Here is a 17,520-nt window from a genome sequence, read left to right as displayed (position 1 = left end):
AGGACAGAGAACGCTCCCATCATTAAAAACAGATGACCCCTAATGACATGTACAGAAATACAAAATGTAAATAAAAAATACAAATTTCCCTTTTAAAGTACTTTTAAGAAAAAAAGCAGGGCCTGGAAGTTGTGGCTCTTCTCCTCCCTGCTGCCGTCCCTGGTGCAGTTTGGTTGGGTGGAGCCACGTTTAGATCCTGAGACGGGAGTGGCGGGTGAGTAGGTCACGGAGGCCTTTTTTCCAGTTTAACTTTTCCTTCTTTGCTGCCTCGTCATCCCCATCGGCCTTCTGCTTCTCGGTGTCCACATGTCACCCTCATCTTCAGCTGCCCACCTGCCTGTAGCTGCCTCCTCCTCTTCCTCCCCCTCCTCTTCCTCACATCACCTTCCTCCCCGCCTGCATCCACCTGGCTGACGGCCTCCCCCACAGCCCCCTCTTCTCCTTGAGGCCTCGGGGGGTGAGCTGGAGGCCGGTGGCCACGCTGTTTAAAAGCAGGAGTGGAGGGCTCTGGCGAGAAGCTGCCGGCGCCCGCGGCGAGGTGGTTGCAGCCAGCGGAGCAGCAGCCACAGGAACAGGAACGATGGAGAAATGGCTTTTCAGAGCAGCCCCTGGGGCCAGAAAATCCCTCTTGTAAACCCTGGAGGTGGGGCCCATGGTCTGTCTCTCTTGCGCACACGCTCTACCTTCAAGGAGCACACCCAGGCCATTCCCTTTCCCCTCCCCCACAGGCACGGACCCCCCACCTCTAAGGGACCCCATGAGACCTGCAACCAAGGAAGAAATGGGCAGCTGCGCTGGTCCTGGGCTAAGCCCGGAACCGTCTACAAGGCCCCCTTTCCTCTGACTTCCCAGTGAGCAAAGCAGCCCGGCCATGGTCTCCCTCAACTGACTGGCTCCTGGCTTGATGTAAGCAACCAGCCATATTGTCTGTCTGTCTGCACCCCCTGCCCCCATCTCTCATGGCCGATCCTCGTTTGGAATGTATCTTCAATAAGCCCCACATTGCTTTACTTTTATTTTTGTTGACCTTAAAATCTTTTCTACATCAACAAAAAGAACCAAGGTCCTAGCCAGTAACCCCAATCAATAACACCCCCATATGCAGCGTTATTTACTATAGAGATAATGTACCAACCTAAGAGTCCATTGCTGGGTACATGGATAAAGAAATATGGAATTCACCTTTATGTGGAATCTTACATTTAAAAAAAAAGAGCTCATGAATACAGAACTTATTGGTAGCGGCCAGAGGCAGCTGGGGTGGGTAATAAGAAATGGGTAGCTCTAACCGGTTTGGCTTGGTGGATAGAGCGTCAGCCTATGGACTGAAAGGTCCCAAGTTCAATTCTGGTCAAGGGCATGTACCTTGGTTGTGGGCACATCCCCAGTAGGAGGTGTGCAGGAGGCAGCTGATCGATGTCTCTCTCATCGATGTTTCTGTCTATCACTCTCCCTTCCTCTCTGTAAGAAATAAAAAATATATATATTTTTAAAAAATGGGTAAACTTTTTTTTAAAATACATTGAAAAGAAAAATACAAAAAAAAGCCCCCAAAACACTTCGAGATAAAAAGGTCAGGGCTAGAATAGGATGCAAGAGCAGAAAAGAAAAATTAAAAAGAAATATTATCCTTCTAGAAGATGCAGCTTAGAATAAGACATTTTCAGAGTGGGGTGGGATGGGGTGGAGGGAAGGCAGGAGGAGGCAGGAGACAGGAAGCTGGTGACTTTATAAATGGCAGTCCTGCACTAAAGAAAAGATGTTCTAACCAACAAAACAAACTGATGAACAAAATGGGTCCAGAGACAAGGAAACATGGAACAGACTGACAGATCACAAAGGGGGTGGAGTTGGGGTTTGGGGGGACAGAAAGAGATTAACCAAAACATATATGCATAGCCCGAGGGCTCAGACAATAGTTCAGGGAAGGTCTGGGGAGGCGCCCTGGGGGGTTGGGTAAAGGGGGAAAAGGGGAGGGAAACTGAGGGACATCTGTAACACTGTCAACAATATAAAAAGAAAAGAAGAAAAGAAAGGACTCAAAGAAAATTTCAAAAAAAAAAGAAAAGATGTTCTTCAGATAGAATGAAAGCAGTCTCAAATATTTATGATAATGAAGAGCTATTGAAATGGAGAATGTGTCAATTTTACTTTAATAAAAAAGACAGCCGAAACCGGTTTGGCTCAGTGGATAGAGCGTCAGCCTGCGGACTGAAAGGTCCCAGGTTCGATTCCAGTCAAGGGCATGTACCTTGGTTGCGGGCACATTCCCAGTAGGAGATGTGCAGGAGGCGGCTTATCGATGTTTCTCTCTCATCGATGTTTCTATCTCTCTCCCTTCCTCTCTGTAAAAAATCAATAAAATATATTTTTAAAAATAAAAATTAAGAGAAACCAAGATGGCGGCATAGGTTAACGCCGGAGTTTGCTGCCTCGAACAACCACTTCAAAAATACAACTAAAAGACGGAACGGACATCATCCAGAACCACAGGAAGGCTGGCTGAGTGGAAGTTCTACAACTAGGAGGAACCGAGAATCAGAGGAGGCGCAGTGCTGAAGTAAAATACTAAGGTGCGGAGTGCGCACGGCAGGGGCTGGTGGCTGAGGGCGCGGTTGTCTGTTTCAATCCGGAGGGAGCCTCAGACTCTGAGCTCCAGCGAGTCTCTAGGGACCCAGACTCAAACGGGAGAAGCAGGACTGTCTGGCTACGGTCCCTCCGAGGTTTGCAGCCGTTGCTGGGACAGAGAGGCAGAGCCCCTGGGGACGGACTGAGAGCAGCCATAACTGCTCCCTCCTCCGCCCTGTTGATCCCGTGGGACCCGCCCCGCCCAAGCCCTGCACAGAGGCATTTGCCGGATAGCCTCAGGCAAAGGCTAGATTAGCACCTCCCTAGAGGACACAAGTTCTTCCACTGCAGACACAGCTGATTAACACAGCCAGTCGGCCTGGAGGTCAAATCCCTCTAGTATTAACTACAACAATCAAGGCTTAACTACAACAAGACTGCGCACAAAGACCACTAGGGGGTGTACCAAGAAAGCGTAAAAAATGCGGAGACAAAGAAACAGGACAAAACTATCAAGGGAGGATATTGAGTTCAGAACCACACTTTTGAGGTCTCTCAAGAGGCTTCTAGAGTCTGTCGATAAACTTGATGAGATGTACAGGAAATCTAATGAGACCCTCGATGGTGTGATAAAGGACCATCTAGAAAGTAAGCATACACTGACTGAAATAAAGAATATTATACAGACTCCCAACAGCAGACCAGAGGAGCGCAAGAATCAAGTCAAAGATTCGAAATGCGAAGAAGCGAGAAACACCCAACCGGAAAAGCAAAATGAAAAAAGAACCCAAAAATACGAAGATAGTGTAAGGAGCCTCTGGGACAGCTTCAAACGTACCAACATCAGAATTATAGGGGTACCAGAAGATGAGAGAGAGCAAGATATTGAAAACCTATTTGAAGAAATAATGACAGAAAACTTCCCCCACCTGGTGAAAGAAATAGACTTACAAGTCCAGGAAGCGCAGAGAACCCCAAACAAAAGGAATCCAAAGAGGACCACACCAAGACACATCATAATTAAAATGCCAAGAGCAAAAGACAAAGAGAGAATCTTAAAAGCAGCAAGAGAAAGAAACTCAGTTACCTACAAGGGAATACCCATACGACTGTCAGCTGATTTCTCAACAGAAACTTTGCAGGCCAGAAGGGAGTGGCAAGAAATATTCAAAGTGATGAATAGCAAGAACCTACAACCAAGATTACTTTATCCAGCAAAGCTATCATTCAGAATTGAAGGTCAGATAAAGAGCTTCACAGATAAGGAAAAGCTAAAGGAGTTCATCACCACCAAACCAGTATTATATGAAATGCTGAAAGGTATCCTTTAAGAAGAGGAAGAAGAAGAAAAAGGTAAAGATACAAATTATGAACAACAAATATGCATCTATCAACAAGTGAATCTAAGAATCAAGTGAATAAATAACCTGATGTACAGAATGAACTGGTGGGAGATGTGGGAAGAGACTGGACAAAAATCGTGCACCTATGGATGAGGACAGTGGGTGGGGAGTGAGGACGGAGGGTGGGGTGGGAGCTGGAAGGAGGGGAGTTATGGGGGGAAAAAAGAGGAACAAATGTAATAATCAGAACAATAAAGATTTAATTAAAAAATAAAAAAAATAAAATAAAATAAAAATTAAAAAAAAAATAAATAAAAGACAGGTAGTCCTGGCCAGTTTGCTCAGTGGATAGGGCGTCAGCCTATGAACTGAAGGGTCCCGGGTTCGATTCAGGTCAAGGGCAATTATCTAGGTGGCAGGCTCGATCCCTGGTCCTGGTCAGGGTGTGTGCGAGAGGCAACCAACTGATGTGTGTCTCTCAAGTCTCTCTTTCTATAGCTCCCTCTCCCTTCCACTGTCTCTAAAAAATCAATGGAGAAATAGACTCAGGTAAGGATGAACTAAAAATAAAAACAAAAATAAATAAATGAAGTGAGGGAGGGAAGAAAGTACTTCTTAAAAAAAAAAAAGACATTAAATATGTAAATAAATCTAAAAGAACATTGATTATATAAAACAATTGTATGTACATTTGTTAAGACTTAAAATATAATCACACAAATTACTTGACAAGTACATACAGTGGTAGGCAACAATAGGCTTACAGTTGTGAGTGCAAAAACAGAGTTTACTATCGTATTATTTATTTATTATTGTATTATTTATTTGTACAACTGTAAACCTACTTTTGCCAACCCCTGTGTAACTTAAGAGGATTAAGAGAGTCAAAACAAAGGTCCTTAGATAAAGTAGGGACTGTCACTAGTACTATTTCATTAGAGACTAATAACTCAGACACAGTGTAATCTCCAAGGTAGGCACTGAAGTGTGCAGCTAATGAGCTCATGGAAAGAACAAAATTAGTTCCTTCACGGTTGAACAAAATTACTTTAAAGAGCAAAGAAGCAATTCTAAGCAGACAAAACAGAATGCATGAGACAAAAAGGAAAAATAATTATTGTGTACATTATACATTCTTCTCATTTCATGTCACACAACTATAGCTAAAAACGAACTAGAGATAGATCCTGCCTCTAAATCAGTGTTGATGACATTAACAACATTCTTAGCTGCTAATCAAATGCAATTAAAAATTAGAAACAAAAAATGTGGCTTTAAGGATTATTTCCCTGCCTACCATTTGTAAATAAGTTTATCTTTAAACATTTTATTGAGATAGAATATAAATGCCACAGGACTCACCCATTAGAAGTGCACATTCAATGGCTTTGTATATTCAGCGTTGGACAGTGATCACCACAATCAATGGTAGAAGGTCTCATCACTCCTCAAAGAAACATCCCACCCTTCTAGCCTCCCCTCCACCCAGTCAGTCATCTGCTCCTGTCTGTATGGACTGTTTATTCTGAGCATGTCCTACGAATGGTATTGAGAAGACAGAAGGAAGCTAGTCAGGAATTGGGGCCTGGGGCGGGGAGGAAGTGGCACCGGAACCAGCTGGGTGGTTACTAAGGCACCCAACTGGGTGGGGAAAGGAGGAGGTGCACAGAGACCTGAGCTTCAAAATGGGTGAACTGCTAAGACAGGCAACCTGCAGATAACCAACCAAGACAAGGTTCTAACAACCCCAAGAATGTTATTAAAGCAGAATTCTTTTTTAAAAATATATCTTTATTGATTTTAGAGAGGAAGGGAGAGGGAGAGATAGAAACATCAATGATGAGAGAGAATCATAGATTTGCTGCCTCCTGCACGCCCTCCACTGGGGATCGAGCCCACAACTCCAGGCATGCGCCCTTGACTGGTCCACATGCTGATGCTCTATCCACTGAGCCAAACCAGCTAGGGTCGTGGTCGGCAAACTGCGGCTCGCGAGCCACATGTGGCTCTTTGGCCCCTTGAGCATGGCTCTTCCACAAAATACCACGTGTGGGTGCGCACGTACAGTGCGATTGAAACTTCGTGGCCCATGCACAGAAGTCGGTATTTTGTGGAAGAGCACACTCAAGGGGCCAAAGAGCCGCATGTGGCTCGCGAGCCGCAGTTTGCTGACCACTGAGCTAGAGCAACACAGATTTCTTTGAAAGGACCAATCAGGACCTAGCAAGGCATGTATCTGCCCGTAGATTAAAAAGCCCACGCTTCCTCTCGTCCCTCGCCACCTCCCTCCCCCCCCAACAATGTGCAATGGCAAACTTAACAAATTTCATTTAAAAACTTCACCAATATAGAGGACTCTCCTCAGAAGGCCTGCTGCCCAGGCTGAGTGAACCACTAGGACTCGCAGTGAGGTCAGTGAAAGGCCCTGCAGGGCAGGACTGTGATGGAGGGCAGCTCAGGTCCCAATGATCCCAGAGACCTGAAACCACAACTCGAAAAAGGAACTTTGTGGGGACAAAGTAGTGTATACATTTTTAAAGAGGAAAGAAAATCAGGAGAAACAGTATTACTGTCGTTACTGAGAGCCACCGCGGGTCCATAGCAGGGCGCTTCTGAAGTCAACGTTCCCTTTGCAAAATTTAATGGGTGTTAAAGATTTAAAACATTATGATGAATTGCTTCTGCTAATTCTATTTCTCTATAGTTCTCAAGGAAATTTTTTCCACAGTAAACATTTCACTACATTTCAAACACCACTGTATTAAAGGTTTCCTGCCTACTCACTACATGTCAGCACCTACATTTATAACTTGAAGCAAGTTGACACATTTTTTTTCTCGACACTGTTTTCCCCAAAATACCTTTAGACAGACGCCAATCCTTGCTTTTTCCTTATGTCTGAAAGCTACTAGGCACCCACTACCCACCTGTCTGAGGTAGAGAAAAAAACTTGAGTACTGTCCAGCTTCAGGAAGGTAAGAAAGAAACACAGTGATGCAGATCAGTAACACGGTAGGATCTTTTCCAACTTTCTTCAGTGGCTAAGAAAAAGCAGAAAGATAAAAGGAGAAGTAGTCAGATGGGTCCGAAATTTATCGGACGATCACTTAGTAAGTTCTATCATGTCTAATCACTGGGTGCACACCGGAAACTAATGTAAGATTATATGACAACTGTAATTGAAAAATAAAAAGCAGCAAATAGAAGCTAATGTCAGATATTCTGCCAGACTGGCTTCATTGTTTCCATCTATTGAGGTAGAGTAACAACTGCTGATTGGACTACAAAAGGAAGTGAACGTTCACATTAAATCTATCACCATCTCTCTATGGAGGTTATAAGTCCTCATTTCTGAGATATGTGCTTCAAATATTACAGCGTAAATGCAGATACACACGTTTGCTCCTGTTTACTTAACAACATTGGTTCGCATCCTGAAACAGACCCTGAACACCCTATAAACACCCTGTAAACATGTTACTCCAGAACTTTTTAAGAAAAATCTCATCTCTCTTTTTCATTCATAATATAACTTCTTTAAAGCCATAAACAGTATAGGCGTTTCATTACATATAAATTCACTCTATTCTTTAAAATGTTAGCATTCAATTTGCCTGTAAATTGGTCAACAAGGTAGGTGGGAGGCCTGCCTGCACCCGGGTGTGCCTGGTCTCCTCCTTTCTCTACGTGGCACAAATGGATGGGCACACACAGAACAGGCAGGTCCCCAGGCCATGCCCCAAGGAGCTTTTTGGAAAAGAATTTCTCGTGAGTTAGTTTTCTTATTACATGTATTTTCCTAAAGGGTATACTTGGAGGATAAAAAACAAATATCAAATCTTTGGTTAATTTTTTTCTGCACCTATTTTCTTCAAGGACAGTTTCAAATCAAGAGGGGGAACTAATGCCCTGGCTGGCTTAGCTCAGTGGATAGAGCGTCAGCCTGTAGACTGAAGGGTCCCAGGTTCGATTCTGGCCAATGGCACATGCCTGGGTTGCGGGCTCGATCCCCAGTGGGGGGTGTGCAGGAGGCAGCTGATCAATGATTCTCTCTCATCATTGATGTTTCTATCTCTCTCTCCTTCTCCCTTCCTCTCTGAAATCAATAAAGAAATATATTTTTTAAAAAAAGAGGGGGAACTAAGGTTCTTCTTCTGAGGACTTTTTTGAGTTGTTAATGGGATTCCCCAATGCAAAAAATAAATAAATAAATAATTTTTTTTAAAAAGAGAGAAAATGAAGAATCCAATCTATAAAATACAAGTTCAAAGCCTCTGGTCTAAATGGAAGTATTTCAATAACTTAGAAAATAACTACTTTAGTCAGATCTGATATTTTTATCCTTTTTTAATTTAGCAATTGAAAACATCTACTTTAAATGGCAACCTTCATTTCTTTGTTAAAAAATATAAACCACCATGCAAAACCAAAAAAAAAAAATTCTTTCCCTCATCAGGAATTAACTGGACATTTTTTCTCTCTTTTGTTGTGATAACCGCATGCATGACTTAAGAAATATCAACTCTATATATTCCTTGGTGCACACTCTACCTCAGTCCCTTCCTTGCAATTAATTTGTTTCTATTACTGGAGACAGAAATGGATTAACAATTGTGGGGATGCTTGAGGTTGCAGAAATATTCTTTTATTTGCATGGCTTAGAAAGATACTTAGAAAAATAATGTTTTCAGATTTTTATTTACCGCAAAAGGATCTGCTTGTTTCCAAGAAACCTGAGCTCCCCAGGAGAGTGGTCTCATTTTCTCTGGCAAGGATTCTGGAACAGCCAATAAGATGAAGCAGATGTCTAGAAGAGCCACCACCGTGGCCACCAGCACAACAAGGTTGTCTCCATAGCTGGCTGAGAGGTATGCTCCAATGGCTGGGCTGCTGACCAGACTGGCTGCAAAGGTGGCTGAGACCTGTGGAAAAAGCACGCTCTCCCCCTGAGTCCCACCTGCAGCAGGTGCACACCTACAGCCACCCTCCCTTGGTTTTAAACAAGACAAAGGAATGTGTTGCACACAAATTTTAAGAAACAAAGAGAATCCAAGTCATTTTGTTTTAAGAATTTTTTCATCCACTACTAACTAATTGGAGATATTGTGTAAAAGTACAAGAGCAAAAAAAAAAAAAAAAAATTAAAAATAAAAATTGTGGCCCTGGCAAGTGTGGTTCAGTGGGTCAGAGCATCATTCCGTACAAAGAAAGGTTGCGAGTTTGATCCGTGTTGGGGTGCATGCAGAAGGCAACTGATGGATGATTCTCTCCCACATTGATCTCTCTCTTTCACTCCCCTTCTCCCCCATCTTTCCCTCTCTCTAAAATAAATGGAAAAATATCCTCTGGTGAGGATGGAAAAAAATAAAAATTGTGCAAACCTTCCTTATAAAGAAAACACACATGCTTTAGTCTTCTTTAATTGAGAAATAGGGCTGTGGGAAGAAGGGTATTTAAAAAATGCCGACTGGCTTATGATAAAAATCTACTCAGGGACTGTACTTGATTTTCTCTCTCAGAAATATGCACTGTTTGAGCTTCCGGTCAAGATGGCAGAGTAGGAAAACGCTGTCCTTGCCCTCTCCCACAACCAAACAAAAATTACAACTCAACTACAAAGCATCGTCATTAAGGACCTCCCAGGTAGCAGCGGGGCAGAGACCCAGAACGGGCTGGTCCCACACCCAATGTGGCAGTGAAGTCAGGACTGACGTCTCAGCTGCGGAGGCCCAGCTCAGGGTGCCAGTGCCAGGAAGAGAAGTCCCCAGAACTGCTGGCTGGGAAAACCAGCAGAGCGCGCGGCCAAGTGAGAGAGGCTGCTGGAGTACTGGGCGTTCTTCAAAGGTCCACCCATGGACTTATCGTTGGCGCACTGGGGCAAAAGCCCGAAAAGCTCTGAAACACGTGGGAGGAACTAAATTGCGGCCATCAGGACAAAAGTGCTGGCAGAGACCAGTGTTCCTTTGCTGAGCCCTCCCCCTTCATGCAGGCAGGCACCATATCTGATCTCCATCATCCATCACCCTGTCAAGTCCCTGAGATCCAGCCCCACCCAACTTGTGGGACAACCCAAGCCACTACCAGTGCTATTTCCATACAAATGGCCTATCTAGGCTTACGCTGCAGACTCCTAAATTCTCTCCAAGGTTTATAAGCCCCAAACACCAGCATCTGGCCTCAGCATGCTCTTCACCTCCTGCTAAGCGACCCCTGGCATGGCACTAGTGACAGTGACTCAGTTCACACCTGGGCCTCCCCCAGGCACCTCCAAGCCCAGCACAAGTGGCAACTATCTGGAAAACACTTTGTAGCTCCTGCCAGATAGGGTGAAAGCAGCGGTGGACACTGACCTGCACCTCCCAGGAGGCACCACAGTTAGCTCACCCGGTGGACAGCTTCAGATCACACTAAAGCACAACCCAAAAATCTCCATGAGCGACACACTCCAGGGGTGAGCTCAGCAGGCACCAGAGCCCCACTGAGGTGAATCCTGCTCCACTGGGTCAGCCCCTACCCAGCACATCCTCTGTGATGGTTGTGGCCAGTCCTTACAGCTGATCAGTCCTCACAAGTGGGTAAAATCCATCCCACTGACTTGCCAACAGCAATCAAGGATCAACAACAATGGGAGGGTGCACACAGCCCAAAAGGGTAGGGTGGTACCTGGAGCACCCAGCTCAGGTGACTGGGGAGGCTGAGCTACAGGGTCCCACAGGACACCTACTACACAAGCCACTTACCAAGATCTGGAGATATAGCAGCTCTACCAAATACATAGAAACAAACACAGCGAAGAACCAAAACGAGGAAACAACAGAAACAAGGCTTCAAAATGTAAGAACAAAACTCCAGAAAAAGAACTAAGCAACATGAAGACAAGCAATCTATCAGATGCAAAATTCAAAACAAGGGTTATAAGGATGCTCAATGAACTTAGGAGATGAATTTAGAGAGAACTTCGAGAAAGAGGCAGGAAACAAAAATAAATAAAAAGATAGAAAACATAAAAAAGAACCACTCAGAAATAAAGAATACAGTAACTGAAATGAAGAACACATTACGGGGGAGGCAAGATGGCCTATTTCAGCCAGCGACCAGATTTTCTTCTTTTTAAATATCTTTTTATTGATCTCAGAGAGGAAAGAGAGGGAGAGAGAGAAACATTAATGATGAGAGAGAATCACTGATTGGCTGCCTCCTGCACGCCCCCTACTGGGGATGGAGCCGCAACCCAGGCATGTGCCCTTGATTGGAATCGAACCTATAACCCTTCAGTCCGCAGGCCGACACTCTAGCCCAGGGATCCTCAAACTTTTTAAACAGGGGTCCAGTTCACTGTCCCTCAGACTGTTGGAGGGCTGGACTATGGTTTAAAAAAAAACTAGTCGGCTGCTCAGCAACAGGCAGCGATGGCAAAAACACCTGGCGGGCCGGATAAATGTTTTCGGCGGGCCGCATGTGGACCGCGGGCCGTAGTTTGAGGACCCCTGCGTCTAGCCCCTGAGCCAAACCGGATAGGGCTCGACCAGATTTTCAGCTAAAATACTGAGCATTCAATTTGAAAAATGAAGAGAAGTATAGCTGATTGGACATACTGTATCTAAGGATCACTGAGGAAACAACCTAGAGACTGGTAAGAGGAGGGGAGTCACGGAAAGGGGGAGCCCCCTGGAGCAGGTGCATGGCTGAGAGGCTGAGTGACATAATCTGCAAAGAGCCCTCCCCTTAGGAGTGTGGAATCTCAACACCACACAGGGATCCCAAACCCACAGCAGCAGAGACTGGAAGAAGAGCTTGCATAGCAACGGGCAGAGGGAACGAGGGGAACTCTGCCTGGGACTGGGACCCACCCTCCCAGGGAAGGAGCGTCCTCCTGTGGGCGGCCCAGCCTGAGAGGCTTGCCCTGGGCTCTGACTGCTGGGGAGTCTGCGTTGCAGCGGGTGGGTCCAGTGGAGGGTCTAGAGCAGTGGTTCTCAACCTTCCTAATGCCGCGACCCTTTAATACAGTTCCTCATGTTGTGGGGACCCCCAACCATAAAATTATTTTCGTTGCTACTTCATAACTGTAATGTTGCTACTGTTATGAATCGTAATGTAAATATCTGATATGCAGGATGTATTTTCATTGTTTACAAATTGAACATAATTAAAGCATAGTGATTAATCACAAAAACAGTATGTAATTATATATGTGTTTTTTGATGGTCTTAGGCTACCCCTGTGAAAGGGTCGTTCGACCCCCAAAGGGGTCAAGACCCACAGGTTGAGAACCGCTGGTCTAGAGGCTGCACCCAGCAGTGACTATGAAGGACCCTCTACTCTCTTGAAAGTCATTGTGCAGAGTCCCTGTCAGTGATTAGATGATTGGTTTGGAGAAAGGAGAAAGTTTGACACAGTCCCAACTGTTTATTTTTTCTTTTGTTTTCCTTGCCCATAAAGGTGTCAGGTAAAATACTGTTAACAGAAATATCCAACATTTTACTGCCTATGTTTTCTTCTAGGAGTTTTATTGTTTCAAGTCTTATATTTAACTCTTTAATCCATTTTGAGTTTATTCTTATATATGGTGTAAGGTGGTCTAGTTTCATTTTTTTGCACATTATCTGTCCAATTTTCCCAACACCATTTATTGACTAATTCTTTACCCCATTGTATGTTCTTGTCTCCTTTGTCGACCATTAATTGACCATAAAGACATGGGTTTATTTCTGGGCTCTCTAATCTGTTTCATTGAGCCATGTATCTGTTTTTATGCTAGTGCCGTGCTGCTTTGGTTTTCTCTGGTATTGTGATTCCTCCAGCTTTGTTCCTCTTTCTCAAGATTGTTGTTATTTGGGCTCTTTTGTGGTTCCAGATAAATTTCTGGATTATTTGTTCTAGTTGTGTAATGTATGCCGTTGGTATTTTGATAGCTGTTTTGAATCTATAGATTGCTTTGGGTGTTATGGACATTTTAATTATGTTAATTCTTCCTAACCGCAGCATGGTATATGCTTTATTTGTATCTTACTCAATTTCCTTTTTTCAGTATCTTATAATCTTACAAATACAGGTCTTTTATCTCCTTGGTTAAATTTATTCCTAGGAACTTTATTTTTTTATGCAATTGTAAATGGGATTGTTTTCCTTTCTTTGTTGGTGTATAAAAATACAACCAATTTATGGATATTGATTTTGCATCCTACTACTTTTACTAAATTTATTTATCAGTTCAGTAGAATCATTAGGGTTCTCCATATACAGCATCATGGCAACTGCAAATGACAGTTTTACTTTTTTCTTGCCAACTTGGATGCATTTCCTCCCCCCTTATCTCACTGCTGTGGCTAGGACTTCCCAGTACTATCTACACTAATAAAAGAGAAACATGGTAATTGGCGTACGACCGCTACCCTTTTCATTGGCTAATCAGTGAGTATATGCAAATTAACTGTCAGCCAAGATGGCAGCCAGCAGCCAGGCACTGAAGCGAGCAGGGAGGCTTGCTTGCTGCAGACTCCAACGTTCCCCGCCTCACTTGCCAGCCTCTCAGTTGCAACTCTAAGCAACTATATACTATGTTGCAAATAAGAAGCTAAACAAAACCCCAGAAAAGGGCTTCCATTCAGCCGGGCTCGGACCGCAACATTGTATCTATGTTTTCAGCAGCAAGGCCCCAGAGCTAAAGCTGGCCAAAAAAAAAAAAAAAAAGAAAAAAAGGAGCGGTTGGGAGCTTCAGTCAACAACCGCCAGCCTGAAAGCAGCCCTCAGCCCCTCACCCAGACTGGCCAAGCACCCCAGTGGGGACCCCCACCCTGAAGGGTGTGTGACCAGCTGCAAACAGCCATCATCCCCTCATCCAGGCTGGCCAGGCACCCCAGTGGGGACCCCCACCCTGAAGGGTGTGTGACCAGCTGCAAACAGCCATCATCCCCTCATCCAGGCTGGCCAGGCACCCCAGTGGGGACCCCCACCCTGAAGGGTGTGTGACCAGCTGCAAACAGCCATCATCCCCTCATCCAGGCTGGCCAGGCACCCCAGTGGGGACCCCCACCCTGAAGGGTGTGTGACCAGCTGCAAACAGCCATCATCCCCTCATCCAGGCTGGCCAGGCACCCCAGTGGGGACCCCCACCCTGAAGGGTGTGTGACCAGCTGCAAACAGCCATCATCCCCTCATCCAGGCTGGCCAGGCACCCCAGTGGGGACCCCCACCCTGAAGGGTGTGTGACCAGCTGCAAACAGCCATCATCCCCTCATCCAGGCTGGCCAGGCACCCCAGTGGGGACCCCCACCCTGAAGGGTGTGTGACCAGCTGCAAACAGCCATCATCCCCTCATCCAGGCTGGCCAGGCACCCCAGTGGGGACCCCCACCCTGACCCCAACCCCCCTGATGGGCCCTGCTCTGTGAGTAGGGGGGGGCAGGGCCCCAACCCCCTGATCGGCCCTGCTCTGTGCGTGACAGGGGGTGGCACCGCAACCTCCCCATCGACCCTGTGAGTGTGACCTCAGGGGGCGGTGCCCCAACCCCCCAATCAGCCCTACCCTGAGCGTGACTGAGGGTGGCATCGCAACCTCCCAATCCGCCCTGCTCTGTGCATGACAGGGGGCAGCGCCCAACCCCCTGATTGGCCATGCTCTGTGAGTGACAGGGGGTGGCGCCGCAACCTCCCCATCGACCCTGCCTTGAGTGTGACAGGGGGCAGTGCCCCAACCCCCCAATCGGCCCCACACTTAGCGTGACTGAGGGTGGCATCGCAACCTCCCAATCCGCCCTGCTCTGTGCATGACAGGGGGCGGCGCCCCAACTCCCCAAGAGTGCACAAATTTTTGTGCACCGGGCCTCTAGTCTATAATAATAAAAGGGTAATACGCTAATTAGACTGGACATCCTTCTGGACATCATCCCGGACAAAGCTGGGGCCAAAGGGAAGCCAGCCCGGGTCCCGGGTGCCAGAGGGAAGCCAGTGCCGGCAGCCAGGGGAAGGAAGGCCTACTCTTGCAGGAATTTTGTGCATCGGGCCTTTGGTCTATATACAAAAGGCTAATATGCTAAGTGTCCCTCCACCCACCTGACCAGTCGCTATGATGCACACTGACCACCAGGGGGCAGACCCTCAATGCAGGAGCTGGCCGAGCTGCAGTGACTTGGTAGCGGTGGTTCTCGGGTGACACATGCTGAAACCAGAGAGGAGGGAGCCCGATCCCTTGCGAGGCTGCGCGATTCCACCTTTGGCCATGGGTTATGTTGTTGCTGGGGCACTGTGGGACCTGAATCTGGTTTACTGCACACTTACATTTGCGTTCCACACCCTGTACGACAGCAACTTTACAGAGTGCCCTCTCACACTACAGGACCCCTCGGGGGATGTTGGAGAGCTGGAGGGATCCTGCTCACTCTGCAGACGCCCTTTGAGCCATGGTGCCACCCCAAGTGCAGCCGGCTGTGGAGGGATCATGGGAGGTTGGCTCCAGGGCGTGTCTGGTCCATCTCGCCCAGTCCTGCCCTGCCAGCCACCTTCTAATTAATTTCCTTTCAATGTACACGAATCCGTGCACCGGGTCACTAGTATTGAATAAGAGTGGTTGGGAGTGCACGTCCCTGGTTCCTGATCTTAAGGGAAATACATTTAGTTTTTATCATTGAGTATAATTTTGGCTGTGGATTTGTCACATATGGCTTTATGTTGAGGTATGTTTCCTCCACTTTCAGGTTACTGAGAGTTTTTAGGTTAAATGGGCTCTGAATTTTGTCAAATACTTTCCCTACATCTATTAATATGATCATTTGATCCCCCCTCCTTCATTTGGTTTATATGGCATGTCACATTAACTGATTTCCAGATATTATAGTTTTTTGTCATCTGGGAAGGTCCTTAATTTACCTTTAATTTTAACTGATAGCCCTGCTAGGTAGAGTAGTCTTAATTGTAGATCCTTTCTTCTTATCACTTTGAGTATTTCCTGCAAATCCCTTCTGGCCCAAGATGTTTCTGTTGAGAAATATGCTGACAGTTTCATGGGAAGTAACTGTCTTTCTCTTGCTTCTCTTAAGACGATCTTTGTCTTTAACCTTAGCTATTTAAATTATGATGTGTCTGGGTGTGGGCCTCTGAGTTTATCTTGATTGGGATTCTGTATGTTACCTGAACAGACTAGGCACAAGTTTTTAGTGATTATTTCTTCATTTTTTCAAATCCCTTGCTGTCTCTTCTCCTTTTGGTACCCCTATAATGTGACTGTTGTTAAGCTTGATGTTGTCCAAAACATTTCTTAGACTTTCCTCATTTAAAAAACTTTTTTTTCCTTTTGTTGTTATGCTTGGGTGTTTCCTGTTATCTTTTCCTTTAAATTGCTGATTCGATCCTCTCCTTCATCTAATCTGCTATTGATTCCTTCTAGTGTATTCTTCATTTCAAATATTGTATTCTTCTCATTGAGTTCATCCATTGTTCCCCTAAATTCCTTATAACCATTGTATCCATATAACCATTGTTTTGAATCTGTGGTAGATTGCTTGCCTCCATTTTATTTAGTTCTTTTTTTCTGGGGATTTCTCTTCTTCTTTCATTTGGGGCATGGTTCTTTGTCTCTCTATTTTGCCTGCCTTTTTGTATTTGCTTCTGTGTATGAGGTATATCTGCTATGACTCCCAATGTTGGTATGCTGGTCTTATGTAGCTGGTGTCTTGTGGGGCTCAGTAGTGCGATCTTCCTGATCACTTCAGCTAGGTGTTCCAGAAATGTCTCTTGGGTGGGTTATGTGAGCCCTCTTGTAGTGGCGTCATGACTGCTGTCAGCCCATCTATGAGTGGACTAACGCTCAGGCAAGCTGACTATAAGGATCAACTCTGACCACAGTGTATGAGTCACTGTGTGGGACCTCCCCCTCGAATCAGAGTTGGCCCCAGCAGAAAATGGCGAGTGCTGAGATTTCCCTGTGAATGTGCCACTTGTGTGGTTGGTTGGTCGTGCTCTGGTTTGGTCTGAAGCCCACCTCTGGTTGTGCTGGTTCTGGGTCCATTTTGGGAGGAACTCTGGTGCAGGTGAATGTCAGAGGCTGCCTGTAACTGGCTTTGGATTACCCTGTGTGGAGCTACCATGTAATCCACAGTTAGTGACTGCCTCCACTGGGTCTGGGTGTGTGTAGGAACAGACAAGCTGTGTACAAAGGTCGGCTTGAGAAACTCCAAGCCTGGGGCAGATCAATAAAAGGCCCAAGGTACTCAGAGATCAGCCTCCATGTGGCAGCTGCTCCACCACCCTGAGGATGCCTGGACTTCCTCCAGAGTTGCTTGAATAAAGCCTGTAGTGTGGGCCCAGGCTGGCGGTAGCCTACAAGGTGTGAGCTCAATAGGGCATGGCAACCGGGGACAGAACAGGGCTAGTGGATCTCCTGTTTGGGGGTGGTATGGGACAGGCACTCAGTGGGGGAAAGTGGTCCCTACTCCAGAACCACAGCACTCAGTCACTGCACGAGTCTCCAAGGAGAGGATCCTTAAAAAAGAGCTCACTGCAGGTCCAGGCTGGGTGCAAGAAACAGACTTTTCTGAAGGACATAAGCTTGGCAGGGCAAGGCCACAGGGGTTGGGAGGCCAGGTCTAGTGGGTCTCCTGGTGATGGATAGCACC

At 45.9% G+C, this 17,520-nt stretch overlaps 1 protein-coding gene across 3 annotated transcripts in view; it reads right to left on the bottom strand.

The window, feature by feature from the left end:
• HIATL1 (hippocampus abundant transcript-like 1) overlaps window positions 1-17,520 on the bottom strand; it is a 95,537-nt gene that overhangs the window by 15,711 nt on the left and 62,306 nt on the right. For 2 of the 3 annotated variants that reach the window (XM_014529516.1, XM_005881653.2), the window contains exons 6-7: window positions 8,615-8,833; window positions 6,839-6,952 (exon numbers count right to left, since the gene is read on the bottom strand). The exons of the other annotated variant lie outside the window; for it this stretch is intronic. In XM_014529516.1, the coding sequence (XP_014385002.1) occupies window positions 6,839-6,952; window positions 8,615-8,833 (333 nt within the window). The remainder of the gene's footprint in view (window positions 1-6,838; window positions 6,953-8,614; window positions 8,834-17,520) is intronic. 3 annotated transcript variants of the gene reach the window in all.

Source organism: Myotis brandtii, unplaced genomic scaffold, assembly GCF_000412655.1.
Source record: "Myotis brandtii unplaced genomic scaffold, ASM41265v1 scaffold684, whole genome shotgun sequence".
Taxonomy (NCBI): Eukaryota; Metazoa; Chordata; class Mammalia; order Chiroptera; family Vespertilionidae; genus Myotis; species Myotis brandtii.
Note: the sequence above shows the minus strand (reverse complement) of the source record. Positions and strands in the feature narration are given on the sequence as shown.